This window comes from Lissotriton vulgaris, chromosome 9 (genome assembly GCF_964263255.1).
Source record: "Lissotriton vulgaris chromosome 9, aLisVul1.2, whole genome shotgun sequence".
Classification (NCBI taxonomy): domain Eukaryota; kingdom Metazoa; phylum Chordata; class Amphibia; order Caudata; family Salamandridae; genus Lissotriton; species Lissotriton vulgaris.
The window spans coordinates 1133730098-1133749869 of record NC_141697.1 but is presented as its reverse complement, the minus strand read 5'-3'; the positions used below and the strand labels follow the sequence as shown (position 1 = coordinate 1133749869).

Below are 19772 nucleotides of genomic sequence, written 5' to 3'. Positions count from 1 at the left end.
GAGTGCGGGACGATCTCGGGCAGGTGAATTAGTCAAATGAGTCGTGTGTCTGCGTGGTGAAGAAAAAGTTGCCGTAGTCGACGGCTTAAAGTCCGAAACAGTCTCCATACCAGCTATGTTTTCTTAGACTCGAAAATCCGCAAGCGAGGGCTCGGCAGAGAGTTCAGGCCGCATGTTCTTAGTGAATGAGCTTGTAAGGAGCAGGTTACAGCTCCGCACATTTTTGCCTCTGGGCTTTGTCCCAGAACGCCCTTTTAAGGGTTAATTGGGATTGCGCGTTCAATTCTATACATGTTTTATTGTGTAGGGTTGTCACCCCAGATACATAAAGTCTCCCTTATTCAGATAGCAGGCAAAATGTCACGTATTTGGAAGACTAGGACCTGATCTTTAAATGCACCTCTCTAAAAGTCTGCTATGGACATAATGGCTCCCGGAAGCTGTATCACCGGTTGAGGGGGTGGGGGGGATGCAATCTTTCATTTGAAGAAGGGACAGATCTGGACATATAGGAGAGTCGCCTCACAACTTTGTCATACATTCTTATTGAGCTTTTGGGGTGGGCTTTTAATTTTACTTTCATTTTGATTGTTTTATCGTTAAACTGCCGGATCCTGTCTTATGAACAGTATCAATGTGTGACGCCTCTTCCTTTGCGTTCTTAAGATACGATGATTAGTTGTCGCATACAATAATTTTTCATAACTTGAGAGATCCGTCACCTTTACATGCCAGACATGAACACGATACCGTACGTAGTGAAAACACCAGGACCAGTACTGACCCGCGAAATGGTTTTCTTTGGTTGTTGTAGTTTGCAGGGGTACTTGTCTGCGGTACCGAGGTGCGATGCCTCATGGAACCCCTTTTAAAATACAGGAGGCACATCTGATGGCAGAAAGTCTCTCACCATGACGGGCGCATTGATTACTGTATGTGACCGTGGAAACGGGAAGGACTTGTTTAAATCCTGTCGAGGTTACTTCTATTAGTTTTGAGCTCTATTAAAAACGTGTGGATTTATCGCTATCATTTCACCTTTGGAGGGCACACATAGCTGCAGTGCACCCAGAAGATGGCTGGCCCGCCCACACAATTATCACCGTGGGCAGTGTCGAGCGCCTAGCATAGCGCTGCCTCCGTTATTCACGACGACAGGAGCTCTTCAGCTTTACCCTGCCTGTCTGGAGTCACGACTCACAAGAGGTTATTTATATCAATTTCTAAAGCGTTTTGAACTAAAGAAGGATTGAGGCGGATAGAAGAGAAGACAAAGACATAATAAGAATTACAAAAAAAAATACATTTATAAAAATATTATAAGTTCAGAATCCAAATTCTTAACTTTTTACAGGTTAGATGGAGTCAAAAACAAGAGAGTCACACAGGTTGTTATAGCTAAAGATCAGTTGCTTTGTTGTACTCAATTTTGTTTGTTTGTTCGGGGTAAGAGATATATCCTTCCACGGACTGGTTATCTCAGACTCAACATTCATCCATCCGGTCTGTGATTATAAACGTGTTGCACTTGCTAGATAGGCCAGTCCTTGGTTTCTCGGCTTCACTTTCACATGTGGGGGCTTTGTCTATGCTCTGCTTTCTAAGCACCTGGTATCCAGGCCAACAGCGGGTGCATGAAGAACACTTGAGATCGTGCAGGGCTTCCTATTTGCTGCGAGAATCTGTGAGGAAGCCTCACATCACTCCGAGCCCTTCCTAAGTGCATAGACTCATCAGACATCTCTACAGATGAGATCCTGCCAAATCTGCACACATAACAGGGCGTAGAAGCAGAATCCGCTTTTCTATAGGTATCGGATGCAGTGGCCTGTGTGGGCTGTGAGAGCTGTGTGGGCTGTGAGCTCTGTGGGCTGTGTGAGCTGTGTGGGCTGTGAGAGCTGTGTGGGCTGTGAGAGCTGTGTGGGCTGTGAGAGCTGTGTGGGCTGTGAGAGCTATGTGGGCTGTGAGAGCTGTGTGGGCTGTGAGAGCTGTGTGGGCTGTGAGCTGTGTGGGCTGTGAGAGCTGTGTGGGCTGTGAGAGCTGTGTGGGCTGTGAGAGCTGTGTGGGCTGAGAGAGCTGTGTGGGCTGAGAGAGATGTGTGGGCTGAGAGAGCTGTTGGCAATGTAAATAACAATGCCATTTATTTATAAGTATAAAAAAAAAAAAGAAATGTCATGAGCAATGCCAATAGCTCTAACTTTTCCAAAGGCGAAACCATTGCATTGTAAATGCTTGTTTATAGTTTAAAATGGTATTTATAACATTTTAAAGACATTTTCAGCTAACTGTCACCGATCATCACTTGTTATTTATAGTTAGGCCTGCTTTTCCATAGAGGGAGCTCATTTTGGTTTGCTAATAACTTTGGCGTTGTTTGTTGAATCTCCATCCTGGAAAATAGTGGGGTGATCAGTCTAGAAGGGGCTAAAAAAAATGGGGGTCCCGAAAGAGGAAATCCCCATGCATTTTCCATAAACTTTTTAGTAACGCAATATGGCAAAACCCACTGAACGAAATTACACCAAATTTGGCAGGAAACTACATCTTGCTCCTGAAAGCTCGCTTTTTTTGATCTGGTGTAAATATGTTCAGTAAGTAGATTTAGGGACATTAATCTCCAAAAATATTTGTATATCTCAACGGTTGGTAAGTGGGACTCTCAAAAGAGTCAATCAAAAGCAATTTTAAAATATAAGCATTCGAATTGGCTCTGCAGGCTTTTTAACTCTTCCACTATCTTGAGAAGCTGGAGCAAGGCTCTGATTGGCTGCCTGCAACATGAGGAAAAACGTTGAAGGTAGCCATTACAGAACACAGGGAATGATGTCGTAAGCAGTGCATGGCGGGGCGCAAGATAGAGTTAGCTTAAGTTTGCTAACTAACTGGTAACTTTCTGTATTTTTTTATGTTCAAAACATGATCTTGGCACTGAAATTTACCCATAACCTCACTTTAACTTTTTTTCCCGGGAATGTGATAGTTGTGTTTTTTAAAAAAACGAAATCAGTTCATATCACACCTCACTATAAAGTCATTTTAACCTTTGCTTTTTTCAGTGAATTTCTAAGTATATTTTGAATGTTAACTAAGATATCATTACAATTCCTAACCGTAACATCACTTTAACCATTGCTTTTTCTGTGAATTTCAAGGTGTTTTTTTTTTTTAACATAAACGAATATTGAATTCCCATACATAAAGCAGATCCCTCTTGCATTAAAGGAAGCCCTGTCTTTGGCCCTGTGCTGCGTGTGATTAGCGGCAGCAACCCTCCACAGGCAGTCAACCCCAGCCATGCACGCCCTTTGGCTTTGCGGCATGGGGTTGCACGAAGGCAGCCAGCTTCCTGCTGGGGGAGAGGTTTAAGGCTCCCTCTACCTTCCCCAAGCCATTATTGGCACTAGGGACCCAATCTCCCAAAAATTATTATTGGGGGAAGGAGGACACCGCTCCCAGCCTCAAACCCAAATAGGTCCTGAGAAACCCATTCCCTGGGGACATGAAATAGTTATTGGAGAGGGGGTGCGTAACCTCTCTTTGGGTTTCACGAGGCACCAAGTACCCCATCCCCAGGGCCAAACATTTCAATTAGGCGAGGGGGTACATGGCCTTCCTCCCTTAGCCCAAATGAGCCACGAGGACCCCGTCCCCTGAAACCATAAATTAACTCTAGGGAAGTGGTGCAATATTGTAACACGGTTGCATGAGAGGGACAGCTTTGATGCAGGCAGCGACCGCGCATAATGAACATTCCAAGCACCTACAACTGGCACAAGTAAACTTCCACTAATGAGGTTTTCTGCTCTCCTCATACGAGGAAACAATACCTGCAGGGGGAATCATACCTATTTTGGTAACTGTCCATCTTCCCCAAGGACCATGGAAACCATCACCTACTAAAGCACAAGTTACTCTTGTGTAACGATATATCTGTAAGAGACATTCGTTCGTGATAGATTCCTTACCTTAGAATATCCCCAGGCGTCAGACTGAATCCGGATAGTTTGTCAGCAGTACCCCTGCGCGTCGGTAGGTGGCGTTGTGCGGCTCCGCGTCCGTCGCTGGTGTCGTAGGCGCCGAGATGACGTCACGGAGACTACTTAAGCGCCACCTAGGCGCGCTGACGTCAGTTCTATACATGAATTTCCGCGCCAGGAACATAGAGCCATGCAAGAAACTGACCACTGGTGCCATGAAACTAGGGCCCTGAAAGGGATGTCCTTAACCCTAGAAATCAGTTCGCAGAACGGGGAGGATGGGTGCGACGGTAAGGAATCTATCACTAACTAATGTCTCTTAAAGATATATCGTTACACAAGTAGTAACTTCTGCATCAGAAAGAGACATGTTAGCAATAGAGTCCTTACCTTAGAATAGATACCCCAGCAATACCAACCCCGGTGGAGGGTCTGCGAATAAGATTACACCAGAAAGTCATGGAGAACAGACGGCCAAAGAAGCAGTCTCTCCAGACTGGACTGTCAAGGCAGTAATGCTTGGTAAACGTATGCAGCGAAGCCCACGTAGCTGCCTGCCAAATGTCCTGCAAGGGAACGCCGCGTCCCAAGGCAGTAGTGGCTGCCGTCGCCCTGGTAGAATGGGAATGCAACCCCATAGGAGGCTAATTCGTAGCAAACTATTAACAGGCTTTGATGCACAGAATGACCCACAGAGAGAGGGTACGTTTGTGCACGGCCCAACCTTTCTTGGCGCCCACGTAGCCAGCAAAGAGCTGGTCATCCACCCAGAACTGTTGTGTGCGCTTGAGATCGAACGAGAGCGCACGTTTAGGGCCCAGACGGTGGAACCTCTTCCTCTTTTAAAGTATGCAGAGGCGGAAAGAAGGTGGGCAAAGCGATGGTCTGCCCGATGTGGAAGGGCATGACCACCTTTGGCAAGAAAGAAGGACAGATCCTTAAAACCACCTTGTCCGGAGGAAAAGAAAGGAAAGGCGGTTTAGAAGAAAGAGCCTGGAGCTCACTCACTCTTCTGGCAGAGGTGATAGCTAACAGGAAAGCCGTCTTGAGGGTGAGAAGACGTAAGGGACAGTTATGAAGGGGCTCAAAGGGAGCACACATCAGATAGGTCAAAACAAGATTTAAGTCCCATTGAGGCATTATGAAAGGCACGGGAGGAAACGTGTGTGTAATGCCTTTCAGGAATCGGCTAACAACCGGGGACTTAGAGAGAGAAAAGGCTGATTTGGAAGCCTTTGAAAGGCAGAGATGGCTGAAAAAAAACTTTGATAGTGCCCAGAGCAGAGCCCTGCTGAGCCAAGGATAGTAGGAACAGAAGGACCTCAGAAAGAGGGGCAGAAAGGGGATCCACAGCCTTTGCTGTGCACCATAACATACGGTTGTTCCACCTGCCTGGCTGCCAGAATGACATCACAGACTTTGGGAGGAAGATCGAAACCTGTCAACTGTGGCCGCTCAATCTCCACGCATGGAGGTGGAGGCTGGACAGGTTCAGGTGGAGGACCGTCCCCTGCTGCTGTAACAGAAGATCCTCCAAAAGAGGTAGCCGGATTGGGGGATCCATTGCTATGCTGAGTAGCTCAGGACACCAGTATCATTGTGCCCAATTCAGATGACTTGGGCCCGGTCGTGCCGAATTTTCTTCAGCACTCTGGGCAGAGTCGAAAAGGCGTACAACAGACCGCAATTCCACTCGAAGCGAAAAGCGTCGCTGAGCGAGTGCCGCCTTAGAAATTCCAACGCGCAGAGCTGACGACATTGCGCATTCTCTTCGGTGGCGAATAGATCTAACCAAGGCTCTCCCAACTGCAGAAAGGCACTTTGTGCCACATCCGAGTTCAGACGCCATTCGTGATCCATCAAGCACCAGCGCCTGAGTTCGTCCGCACTGGCGTTCAGAGAACCTGCCAGGTGTTGAACCACCAAGGTAATGCCTTAATATTCCAGCCATGTCCAGAGGCGCAGCGCCTCCTGACATAGGGTCCACGAACCCACCCCGCCCGGTTTGTAGCAATACCACATGGCGGTGGTGTTGTCCGTGAACACCTGCACTACACTTCCCCGGACAGAGGGAAGGTATGCCTTCAGTGCAAGACGGATCGCATGAAGCTCCAAAGGCTGATATGGAGACGGGACTCCGCCTGAGACCAGAGGACTCTGATCTCCACCTTTCCCAAGTGGCCGCCCCATTCCAGGAGGGACGCATCCGTCACCACTGTGTGCTCCGGTTGGGGAAGGGAGAGGGATCTGCCATTGCCCCAATTGCGATTCGTGAGCCACCACTGCAATTGTCGAGCAGTGCCCTCCGAGATCTGGACATGATCAGACAGGTTGCCCTGATGCTGTGCCCATTGGAACTTCAGGTCCCACTGCAGACCCCGCATATGCCATCTGGTATGTTCACCAGCAGGATGCCATCAGGCCCAGGAGCCAGAGGGTCATCCTGACTGAAACTCGGGATAGAGGCTGAAAGATCGGAATAATAACCTGAATATCCCGGACTCGCTGCTCGGGAGGATAAAACTGAAACTGCGTGGAATCCAGAACCGCTCCGATGAAGGGGAGGGACTCGGGTGCGACTTCGGCACGTTGATGGAGAACCCCAGGATATGCAGGTCGGCCGTAGTCTGAAGGTGGGGGACGACTGCCTAGGGCAAGCCCGCCTTAAACAACCAGTCATTGAGGTAGGGGCAACACGGATACCCCTGACCTGCGCAGATGAGCTGCAACCACCGCCATCACTTTCGTGTACACCCGAGGGGCGCTGGCAGGGCCGAAGGGGAGCACGGCAAATGCTCCTGGCCTACCCTGAACCGCAGGTAATGTCGGTGGGCCGGCAGGACGGAGATATGAAAATATGCGTCCTGCAAGTCCAACGCTACCATCCAGTCTCATGGGTCTAGGACAGCCAAGACCTGAGCCAGAGTCAACATCTTGAACTTCTCCTTCCGGAGAAGTGATTGACGTTCCTGAGGTCCAAGATGGGGCGCAAGCCCCCTTCTCCTTTTTGGGGACCAGAAAGCAGTGGGAATAACATCCACGTCCTACTTTAGGCCCAGGAACGCACTTGATGGCCCCTTTGGCCAAGAGGGCCGTGACATCCTGTTGGAGAAGCGCACAGTGATCTCCCAACATGCGGTGGAACTTAGGTGGCATGGCTGGGGGGGTGGGGGGGGGGGGGGGGCAGACTAGAAGGGGAGGGAGTAGCTTCTAACAACGATTTGCAGCACCCACCTGTCTGAGAGACAGAGCGCCTGTGGGGGCAAAGCTTGGACTAGGAAGGCTTTGAGGCGGATACTGCGGAAGCGGAGGTGGAGGTGGACTGACCCGCACGCTGGCTCCCTGTGCCGCCACGGCAGCCACCACGCCCGCGCGGAGGTTGGTTCTGCGCAGGCTTCTGGCTGATCGACCGTGTGGGGGTGCCCCTTCGTGGCCACGAAAGAAACGAAAGGTTGACGTGGCCGGGCATGTGATGGAGAGACCCAAGGACTTGGCCGTAGCCCAAGCTCCAGCGCACTGTCTGCCTTATCGCCAAACAGGCGGGTACCATCAAAAGGCATGTCCATGAGGGAACTCTGTGGACCGCAGCCAGGCATGGGGACGCAGGGCCACAGTTGTGGAGATGGCTCTCCCCAAAGAGTCCGCAGGCTGTTCCCCCTTCGCAACTGCTTGAGAAAGTTCAGCCCAAACCTCCTCCGGGCACAGGGGCAGAGTTTGCGCCACCGTGTCCCACACAGCGTGAGAGTAGCAGCCCAAGAGGCATGCAGTGTTGACGGACCGCATCCCCAGGCAGGCAGAGGAGAACACCTTTTTTCCAAACAGCTCCAGCTTTTTCGATTTCTTATCCGGCGGAGGGATAGGGAAAGCACTTTGGGAAGTTTAGGCCCGAAAGACCGGGGTCAGAAAATTTGTTAAAAAGGCAGGGTCACCCGGGGCCGGTCGATGATGCCTGGCCACGTTTTTATCCACAGGAACCCCTGTGGCTGGTCTAGACCAGGTGCCCAACAAAACATCCGTCAAGGCCTTATTGAACGGAAGCAGTGGTTCAATAGAACTTGCGGCCAGCTGAAGCACTTCAGAAAGGAGGTTCGTTTTGAGGGCAACAGTAGGCAGATCAAGGTGAAGATCCTCAGCTGCTAGAGGTCTAGGCCACCTGCATCCTCGGCCCACTCATGTTCGGACTCGCACTGCAGTGCAAAAGGGTCCTCCAAACCCTCTCAGTTATTCCCCTCCTCCACGGCCCGAGGAACATTACTCAACATAACATCCAACCACTTTCCAGTTACACAGAGACTAAATAACAGACACTGGACACATCCTCCAGTTAATAATAAAATTACAAAAAGCAACAAAAAGACAACTGGTCAACAGAACATTATGACAGGGCTAAGCGCCCCACACTGTTATTTACAAAATAAACAGGCAAAGGCTTGCATAACCCAACTGTAAGACTACTACTATATTCATACCCCAGTATGAACAAATTATTCCACTTCCACCAGCTTCAAAGGGCAAAGTACTCCAAACAGGAGTAACCTAGGAGCATAATGGACGAAAAAGTAACAAGCATAAGAAATTATTAAAGAACGTTGCTGCATCAAAGCGTTCACATATTCCATTGCTCAAACAGTAGAGCATACACTTCAATGTTGACTTTGCACATAACACTAAGGTGTATTTCACAGAGCAAATTAAACTACAGCTGTGGGGAAAGACTACATTTGGTATACCAAACACACGCTACCCATTTCAGAAGGCAGACAATGTGTATCTATTTTGATGTAAAAGGAAGTATTACTACAAGAAATGTTACTTACCTATATAAGGTGCTGGTTGATAGGGCAGAGGCTTGTTTGTTGAAGAATAATAACCCACTGCCCGCTTAAACCGAGTGACTTTGTCATCTGTGCGAGACTAAACAGAAAGAGAAAAATAAGTAAAATTACATATTTGACATTATCTCTTGAATTTAAATGTACATTCTAAATTGTAAAGAGATGCTGATTGCTTAGAAGTAATATTTTTCTCAGGAGTCCTATGTTTCCACATCACAGTCCTAACCACTTGAGGCAAAGTCATCACCGTGGAGAGAGGCAACCATTTTGTCTAAGGAAAACCTGATTCCCTAGGCTCATTTTGCAGATTAATCCAACCTTTGTAGAAGTGAGATCGGTAAAGAGGGATTCTAGAAATGCAATGAGGAATCCTGTAGGTCTAAGTGATGTAGATTACAGGTAAGTTTGTTGCCATATCCATAGTCAGAATCAAACAGATGAGGATCTACCAAGCAACTGCCTTAACAGACCATGTGCCCAAAGAAACAGACACTAAACGCCTGCATGTTTCCTTTTATTCAAAAATGCCGCTTTACAGATTAGCTGTGCACATAGCTTATTAGCTGATAACTGAAGGGAGTGGGGGATCTTGATATATGTATGGGGGGGGGGGGGGTCAACATAGCAACACCAGTTATATTTTTCCCCACTGGCCAAGTGTTTGCCACTAACAAAAATAAAACCCAACAGAAAATGAATGGGAATAAGAACCTAAAAAACATAGGCGAATGTACCACAGGTCTGCGATGGTCAGGACTATAGAACAACAAGATGATAGCCTATTAGCCTATCATTGGCGACAACCTCCACCTTCGAGGGGGACAGGTGGTGAGGGAGGGTGGACTGTTATTAGTCACAGACTTGTGCAATCCAGACGCCCGGCATCATGTTCTCGCAATGTGCGGTAATAGTATTGTGTGGTTCAATTACCACCAGAGTATGCTTGACCTTCACCGAGCCCCTCCCTCACTTTTTTATCTAAGGAGCCATCAAAAAAGCTGTGCCCGCGCCCTTTTTATTTTTTGGGGAATGTCAGACAGGGATTAGCCTATCTGTGCAAGACCACTCCGAGGTGACAATCCTTCGAGCTTGCTGCTTTCCCACGCCGGCACAGACGGTTCTAAGGGCCAGGTGACCAAAGAGAACTTGTCAGGATTCGCAGTCATTGGTGCCTACCTAAAGCCTAAGGACTACAACTCCCATGAGCCTCCTGTAGTGGGAGGTACTTATTGACATCACACGCTACAGCATATGCGCGTTATTCTGTTTGCTTCCTGGTTTCTTCCCGGCGTCTTGGGGAGCCGGTCTCTCTGTTCTGTTCTCTGAGCTCCCGGGACGGATTCAAGCTTTTCCTGCGCCAGGATACTCAGAGGTTGGTGTGTTGGCTGCGCCATCTACATTAAGCGGAACGCTGTGTGTTTGGTTACCACGCGTTGCCGTTTTTGGGTCTAATTTCCCTGTTGTATCCCGGATACTTGGTGTATTCCTGCACGGCTTCGCTTATGAAGTAAAACGGAACGCTGTGTGTCGACGGACCACGTGTTACCGTTTAGAACACGGTTTGCCTTGTGAACTTAGTTGGGGAGCATAGTGGTGTGTGCTACATGTTACTGTGATAGTGATTTAGTATGTATATTGTTGGCGGAACAGAGTGTCTACGATTGACACGCGTTACTGTTTCGGGAGAATTTCCTTCTATGTTATGTTATATTAAAAATGCTCCTTTATAGCGCACGGCTACTCCTGGGAGTGTCCCGGCGCTTTGGCAAAGAGCCCTAGGAAGAAGAGAAACATAACACGGCAGAATGGAAGAAAGCAGGAGAGCAGTTACTGAGCAAAAAGCCAGGTTTTTAGTCCTTTTCTAAAGGAGAGCAGGTCATCAGCTTTCCTAAGCAGGACAGGCAAATCATTCCAGCCTTGAGACGCTAGAAAACGAAAGGAGCGTCCTCAGATTCTAGCGAGGCGAATGGAGGGAATCGAAGCTTTAAGCTTTATGAGTACAGCGGAGCAATGTGTGTTTGTTGACCACTTGCTACCGTGATACCTTGGTTATCCTTTCTATGTGTTTGTACTGCGGAGAACTGTGGTGGCTACTACGTTCTACCGTGTGCATACAGAACTACATGTGGTGAAATACTTTTTGATATACAGGAATATGATGATGCAATATTCCATGAACATACTCCGTGGAGCAGAAAGATTATAGAGCTGTTCTACACTCTTGTTAATCCCTATTATTTCTATGAGTACTATCAAGTCCATCCTAATGGAAGAAACCGTGTTTTCTTATTTCCGGAGTTGAGAACTGGGCTTGTGTATTTAAGTTATAAGTTTCCTGAACTGCTGTCTGTGTGATGGTTCCCCTGATGGAGGTGTGTTTATGATCCTTCAGATACTTCCTCACAGCAAGAATTTATGAGAGTAGTTGTTACATCATATGCATTGCTTAATATTGTCTTCTATGTTGTTTGTGTCATTTCAGAGCCTTGCATCCCAGCAGTTCCCTCCCCTTCCCTTCCCTTTTTTCCCCTCGCCTAATGGTTCGAACTCCCTGTATATTAAGGTCAGGGTGTTGGTAACATTTGGAGGTGGACCCCTATGAGCTTCAACCGGATCCTGTGGAGCGTATTCCTGACAGAACTAGTAGCGCTACCTAAAAATAGGTATAGCCTGCTAAAGAGAGCTAAAACGTCCACAAAGCAACACTTGCTTGGCTTATAAGACCATTTGGAACCCATCCTAGGTAATGAGAGAATAAAAAATACATCTACATTCCTGAAAGAAATTTGAGTACAGGGCAGGGACACAGCGCTATTTAAAAATGGATTGAAGAGGAATCCCGTGACCTTGCAGAGAAAAGTTTGTAACAAAAAAAATTATCATATCAGCTGTGTTGCCAGTGGTGACAGCTCAACCTCAACTTCAAAAGGACTTTGACGGAGAAGAACGACAATCTTTTAAGAATAGACTTTGGTAATGCCTCAGGATTAAGGGGCAAAAGAGATTCATTTACAACTATTTGAACAGAACAATGCCATGAATATTCAGCAAGTAAAATAAATAATACGTACATTTATTTTAGCAGATACTAAACTGACATTTTCTCAGCCTCCACCAATACATCTACCCAAATGAAAAACCCACAATTTACAGAAGTGTTTGCAGAATAGAAACAAATGCCCATTCGGCCCTATCACCACTCGAGCCAAAAAAGTCATAAAAAGTTAAAAACAATTCTTGGATGGTGGAGGGAGGGGTTGGATAAGCCCCTTTTAATACACTCTGCACTTGACATTCTATGACCCGGACGATAGCCTCTGGCCGAAAAGCACCAGTCGTTTTTAGGTTGAGGACCGTCGCACTGTGTAGCAGTGGGCGAAGCCGAAGATTTTTTGTTTCTTAGATAGGGATGGAACCCGCCTCTCTTCTCCATTGGCTGGCTTCCTAAACGGAGGCCAGCCATTGGAGGAGAGGGGGGATCACTCCTTTTCAGCCCAGTCTTTTTTGGTTTCGGGGGCGTGTTTTTGCGTTCTCTCTATCTGCGACGTCATCCGTCACTCAGCAAAAAACACGCCTGAATGGCAAAAATTTCGGAGCTTTGCGGCAGCCATTTCTGCCCGACCTGCATATGAATCGGTTGCGTTGTGTAAAGCGCTCTAAAACCACTTATCTGCCGTTTTTGTGCCCCCTAGCGCTTAGGAGCGATTTCTTTTAAAATTGTGCTTAGCCCCGTTTTATTACTTAAAATACTGGTGCTCACCCCGTTCTGATCCCTCATCTACCGGGTGCCTACCCCGGATTGCTGTCGGAATCCACTTTTCTCCCTCCGGGCCGCCGCGCTGCCCGCGACAACCCGGAAGTAGTGGGCAGAGAAACCGGAAGCGGACAGGAGCCTACCCCGCGCTCCGGTGCAGAGGAGTGAGGCAGGGAGTGGGCAGGTGAAGTCCGCGGGGCTCCCGTGTTACGGTAGAGCCCCACCTGCGGCCGTGAGGAGAAGGAGCAGGGACACAGAGAAGCCGCCTGTTCCGCGTCGGGGCTCCCGGGTGAGGAGGAGAGCCCTGTGCCCTTCCCTGCAGCAGCTGTGTCCGTGAGGCAGAGGAGGCCCGAAGCATATTGCCGGTGTCTGCCCCCGCCGCGTTGGAAGGAGAAGCGCTGCAGGGCCAGGAAGCCGGTGAGTGAAAGCCGGCTGCGGGGGGGGGGTTGAAGGGGGTATGGGGGGGGGGGGGGCAAGGTCGCGCACCCCGCCAGTGCATTGACCCGAGCAGCCCCGCTCTACAGAGGGATGCTCCTACGTTGCTGTTAGTGTCACGGGCGGCCCCATTTGGCAGTGGGCCGCTCCACCGTGATTTGGGGGCATTTTTCACTTCAGAGTCCCCGGAGAGGGACTCCCACGGTTGCGGGCCATATTGAGAGTAGAGCAGCCCAAGTGGGCAGCGGGCCGCTCCCCCAGCTGGCAGTGTTGTTTCTCGAGCCCATGAGGCTCAGAGGGGGCATTTGGTTTCTTGAGGATGCGCACATTATCTTTATGCCTCGAAATATAAACATAATTTTTTTTACTTAAAAAAAAAAGGGGGCTCCGCTTAAGCCAGGTAAGTCTTGACAGAACGCGAAGGGTACTAGTTTGAGAAGTGTTATGGGCAATATCTATAAAAAATAAGATTTGGGGTGTTTTCGTAACAGACGGGTGCCAGCTTTCTCCTCCGTGTCTGCTAGCTGGGCCTTCCCAGGGAGGGACAGGTGCTGAGGTAATTCACACTGCACGCGACTGGGTTCTTTCACAGTAACAGCACACTTGGCACATGGGCGGCAGTCCCGACCTGCCTGTGTTGCAGTATGGGGGACACCTTTGAGTGATGCTGTTCGGGATAGCCGCTTTCCCACAGGAGAGCCCTCAAACCCCTTTCCCACCCCCTCTTCCCACGGTGAGAGGATTATAAGGAGGAAACAATCACGTGCTAATTAACCTGCCAAGTACCACCAACCCTAGCAGAAAACACCATGGATGTGTAATAACAGGAGTGGGAAACGAATGCTTTTATGTTTTTAGGGGGAAATTTTTTTTAAATGCTGTGACAATTTATGAGGTGACGAACGTTTGCGTTACACAACCCACTGGAACTGCATTATTTATTTGGAGGGATGCATGGGCCCAACACTGCAAATTAAAAGGCCTTTTAGCATTTTTTATGTTTATCTATGCTCAAACCGTTTGCTACAAGTAGGTTGTTTTAAGGCTTTGTCATGAGGAAGCCCCATACCCCCATTTTGGCCGCACCCACACACCACCCAAACTAGGCACAAATAGCACTTAAAAGAAAATACTTGGTTTATGATGGAGCAGCTTTATTAAAAATTGGCAAACCACAGTCATAAAAATTCAAAGTGATAAAAGGCATGTGAGTAATGAAAGTGATCCAGTTTTTGTGCCTCTGTGCCCTGCTTGTGATCAGTTTTGTGTGCCTCTGTGCCCCCCTGCCTCCTCGTTGCTTGTGCTTGCTCCCCCCTCGTTGCTTGTGCTTGCTCTCCTGCCCCTGCCTCCTCGTTGCTTGTTGTGCCTCTGTGCCCTGCTTGTGATCCGGTTTTTGTGCCTCTGTGCCCCCTGCCCCCTCGTTGCTTGTGCTTGCTGTCCCCTCGTTGCTTGTGCTTGCTCTCCTGCCCCTGCCACCTCGTTGCTTGTTGTGCCTCTGTGCCCTGCTTGTGATCCGGTTTTTGTGCCTCTGTGCCCTGCTTGTGATCCGGTTTTTGTGCCTCTGTGCCCCCCTGCCCCCTTGTTGCTTGTGCTTGCATCCCCCTCGTTGCCTGTGCTTGCTCTCCTGCCCCTGCCCCCTCGTTGCTTGTTGTGCCTCTGTGCCCTGCTTGTGATCTGGTTTTTGTGCCTCTGTGCCCTGCTTGCGATCCGGTTTTTGTGCCTCTGTGCCCTGCTTGTGATCCGGTTTTTGTGCCTCTGTGCTCCCCTGCCCCCTCGTTGGTTGTGCTTGCTCTCCTGCCCCCTCGTTGGTTGTGCTTGGTTTCCTGCCCCCTGTTCCCTCGTTGGGAGCGTTTTTTCTGGCCTCTGTTCTCTGTGTGTGGGGCTCTGTGTGTGTGTGGCTCTGTGTCCACGAATAATCTCTACTACTCTCTAATGCTCACCTATTGCCAATGTAAATGACAATACCATTTATTTAGGTTTAAAAAAGAAAAATGTCATGAGCAATGCCAATAGCTCTACCTTTAATAATGCCGAGACCATTGCATTGTAAATGCTTGTTTTCCTGATGCACTGTTATTTGCACATATTCCAATTGAGAAGCAAAACAATGAAAAAAGAATAAAAACTTTGAAAAAGCTACAACCTAAAGTGCTCGATCTGTGGAGTGCTGCCTTTCTGTGTGCCTCGGTTACGGTTGTAGAGAATACAAAGGGTAATGCGGGATACCAAGATCCTGTAAAACGTGGTGTCGGACCACGAAGGAGTAGCACCCGAACACAAAGCGGCATCCTGCTTTCCGGCGATAGAGTGGTGAATTCCTGAACGGCGGCTGCTTCCAGGATCGAGACAGCGAGATAATAGATGAGTGAGGCTGCTTCTGAGCACCCGACAAGGTAGGAGACTGCGGGTGTGAGAGGGTTGTTGGTCTCCGGAGGTGGTTACTTCGGAGGGGGGGCACCTAGAGGACAGACCACGGCAACCTCCTCCGCAGTTCTCGGTGGCACATTTGTCATGATTCCTGCTCAGCAGCCTTAAAACGGGGTGTAATGCTGGGCGATCTGCGGGCCGGAAAAGCAGGCGAGGAGGCCGTATGTAGTGTGCTATTCTGTAGATTTATTTATACAAGGAGGCAGAATCAATGTCACAACAAAAGGAATGCAAGGAGGGTTCCGGGTTCGCAGTCCGCTCCGGGTCTTGGGTGTAGTCCTGGGTCTGGGATTCTAAGACAGCTCCGGTGTAGGTGAGATCCACGGAGGGCAGTAAGAGAAGAAACAAAGGACCGTTAGTCTTATCCTTGATCGGATATTATACCGAACACCGTCACCCGGGTCGTGAGGGGGCGGGAAGAGAAAGGATATCGTGAGGAAAGGAGGGTGTAGGGAGGTCGGAACACAAGGGGGTTTTTAGAAAGGGTGTCGGGAAGGGATGTGTGGGAACGGGGACACGGGGCCACTTCCAACAGTGCGAGTGCTATACAAATATACTACAGTGTGGGGTACGTGATGCTAAAGAGAAGGGTTTATTTACAGGGCGTTAATAGAACTCCTAATGAGTAGGGGTAAGGAAGGCTTAAGACACTCACCCGGTCCGCCGTAACTCTCCAAGTTAGTTAGGGCCGCTCTTCAGCCACCTCCTGTGGGCTCCACCACTCTTCGGTCCACACCTCTCCGTCACACGTCTGCTCTCCTTCTTCAACTCCAGTCCGAATCTCCTGCCACAAAACTCCGACGGGGTGTTCCACTCGGATCCCGCTTTTATCCTGGGCTGACTCTGCCGCTAAGGCGGGACTTCCGGGGTCGGAGGGATATACTTCCTCCGGGCTCGTGGTTCTGGTTGGTCCCTGGGGAAGAGAGAAGGGCGGAGCCTCGTGGGTTATGGCCGGATTGCCGAGTTCTGTCTTTACCATAGGATATGGTGTGCGCTTTTGTAGTCCCGGTGGTGGAAGAGACCGAGGTAGGTGCGGGGTAGAACAGCCGTCCTGGGAGGCCCGCGGGGGCGCCACTTCACACGGGGACTCTGCGGTTATTGGATCCCGTGGTTCGGTCTCCCAAGAAACAGACAAGAAACAGTGTGAAAGAGCGGATTTCAATTACATTATGCCCGCATTCTATGGGAGTTAACAGAAGTGAGAGATGCGTACCAGGAGAACATTGAATTTTTTTTTTTTAGAGCATCAAGACTTTATATCAAAAGAACACAATACATGCCTAATTGCCATTAATTCATTAATTTAGATTTTGTAAATATCCAACGCTAAAAAAGTACGAATTGGACTGACTGAGATCAAGCAAGATGGCAGACAGATGGAGCAAACAAGAACAGTTACTGAAAGAAATGTTTGACGATGAAGGAGCATTAACTTCAAAGCAGAATACAACATGCTCCACTAATTCTGGCACTGCTAGTACACCGAAGCAACAAATGAAAGATCAAGCAGGGCAGAATCATGGAAATGAAGGGTGGGAAAATGTCACTTTAAAAAAGTACCCAGACTGCAAACGCATTCCCAGAGGTTTAAGGATATCTTTGTTCTCCCCACCGTAAGTGATTTGGATCCAGATCTCCTTTCCAAATGGCAAATGAACACGACAGAATGTTCAATTAAGTTAATCAATAGATTAATAACACATCCGGAAAGAAGATTAGCACAAGCAATGGAGAAGACCAAGAGTCTAGAGAAATCTCTAGAACAATTCAAAGAATCAACTGCAGGCGTTAAATTGTTAGAGGAATTGGATAAGAGATTAGATAAACATGAGTTGGAAGTTCAAAATGAGAAAATCCACAAATTCCAACGGGACAGGATTGATTATGCCATAGGAAGGGTGTACACCTTTCCACGCAAGTATGATGCAAACTATAACAATCTATGAATCGGGTTCAAGTACAAGAACAAATCAGGATGTCAAGCGCGAAAAGCTCTGAAGTGAGCTCATGGGTTGAAGGCCCTACCAGCAGCAGACAAAGAGTAGATTTTCCCTGGGAAATGTGTCTTCTTCGTATGACGACGTGGGGCAAAGGGAGAGGTTCTTACCAAAAGACAGAAAGAACATCAAAAAAAAGAACCAGACGGAGCCACAAGAAACACAGGCAAAAAAATGAAAGATAGATACACAAAAATGAACGGGGTTGTAGACCTAATAACAGATTTAGTAATCAATCTATCATCCAAAAACTAAACTCGAAACATCTGAAACTATTAAAGGATTAACATTTTGTCCCTCTTATGGTATGGACTTAGCTATGTCAAGAGTGGATCTTTACAAGTTTTGTAGAAAGTTAAAACTAAAATAACATTTTGCCAATTTTACATAAAAATTTGTTGAATACAGAAATCTTGACACATTATCAACTTTCGCCTTTGAATGACATTTCCCCATTAAGATCTCTACATAGTTTGAAAATGCAAAATTCTGGAAATCATTATTCATCCACCATAGAGGAAATTACTAATACGCAACTTTGAGAAGAGATGAAGATTGTAACAAATATGTCAAGTAGCAGCAAATGCAAGACCCTTTCTAGATTCTGCCCCCAACTACCTGCAGGAAATAAGATGGATATTTTCCAAGAACTTATGACAGAGGAACTTCGGTCTATGTACATAAATGAGAGAATAGGAAAACAACAAAAGCGAAATATGACTATGGATGATAACTGGGCATTGAAAGATCTTCGAATGGACAGTAATATTGTCATCAAACCCTCAGGTAAGGGTGGTAACATTGTTGTGATGGATTCCCAAAAGTATTATTTAGAAATTAAGACAATTGAATGATGCAACCAATTATGAAAGGATTAAAGAGGATCCGATTATCAATTGTGAAAAGATTCCACAGCATGTTATGTAACAGGCATTCGAAAGGCCTGCTAGATGACAATGAGCTAGAGTACCTTTTAAACAACTCGACCCATTCCTCCAACTATTAATGTCTTACCTAATGTCTTACCTAAAGTCCATAAGAGTCTAGAAAATCCTCCTGGACGCCCTATTGTAAGTTCTTGTGGTTCACTTCGGGAAAACACCTCAAGGTTTCCAGATATATAAATCGAATTGGAGGGATTCCCTGGAAGGAGGACAACACAATAGTGACCATCAATGTGGTCTCCTTAGATACATCGATCAGACATCTTGATGGCATTAGGGCCTGCAAATTTTATATGAGATCACGGTCCTTGAATGTAGTTGATCAGACCCATATGATTTTAGATATAGATATGATGCGCTTTTTTCATATGAATCATGTTTTTATTTTTAATTAAAAATTCTACAGACAAAGCAAGGGGACCGCAATGGGTACATCTTAAGCACCCACTTATGCCAACCTCATGATGGGCTTTTGGGAGGCGGAACATATCAAGATGATAACTGATAATGTTGTATTTTGGGTATGTTCTATAGATGACTTGTTTTTAATTTGGGACAGTGCCACGTAGGAATTTAACTCCTTTCTGAAGTCTATTAACTCATTCCAACTGAAATTCACCTATGCCACCAGTCAACAGGAGATAGACTAGTGAACAAGATGCTTACCTTCTGTAACGATATATCTGTAAGAGACATAGATTAGTTATAGATTCCTTACCTTGTGAATTACCCCCAGGTGTCGGACTGGATCAGGAGAATTGTTTCGTCAGCAGGACCCCTGTGCGTCAGAAGGTGGCATCGGCCGGCTCTGCGTTAGTTTTTGGCATCGTGGTCACTGGGATGATGTTGCTGCAGCTACTTAGAAGCCGCCCTCGCGCGCTGACGTCAGTTCTGTACACGAATTTCCATGCCATAAGTGTAGAGCCATGCAAGACATTGACCGCCGGTGCACAAAACTAGGGCCCTGAAAAGATATCCTTCACCCTAAAAATTAATTTGCAGAACTGGGAGGATGGGTGGGACGGTAAGGAATCTATAACTAACTAATGTTTCTTACAGATTTATCATTATCGAAGGTAAGTAACTTGTTCATCTGAAAGAAACACGTTATAGATTCCTTACCTTAGAATAGATACCCCAAGCAATACCACCCCGGAGGTGGGTCTGCAATCCAAGATCACACCAGAAAGTCCTGGAGAACAGAACAACCAAAAAGCAATCTCCCCGGACTGGACTGTCAAAGCAGTAGTGTTTCGTAAATGTGTGTAACAAAGCCCACGTAGCTGTCTGACAGATGTCATTCAGATAAATGCCTCGTCCCAGAGCAGTAGTTGCTGCCATCGCCCTGGTGGGATGGGCGCGCAGCCCCACTGGAGACTTCTTCGCCAGACAAAAACCAGCTT

General features: G+C 47.6%; 1 protein-coding gene across 2 annotated transcripts in view; it reads right to left on the bottom strand.

Annotated features, from left to right (window-relative positions):
- Positions 1-19772, bottom strand: part of FAM120A (family with sequence similarity 120 member A) — a 453805-nt gene that overhangs the window by 257058 nt on the left and 176975 nt on the right. For both annotated transcript variants that reach the window (XM_086939166.1, XM_086939165.1), the window contains exon 5: positions 8795-8891. In XM_086939166.1, the coding sequence (XP_086795292.1) occupies positions 8795-8891 (97 nt within the window). The remainder of the gene's footprint in view (positions 1-8794; positions 8892-19772) is intronic.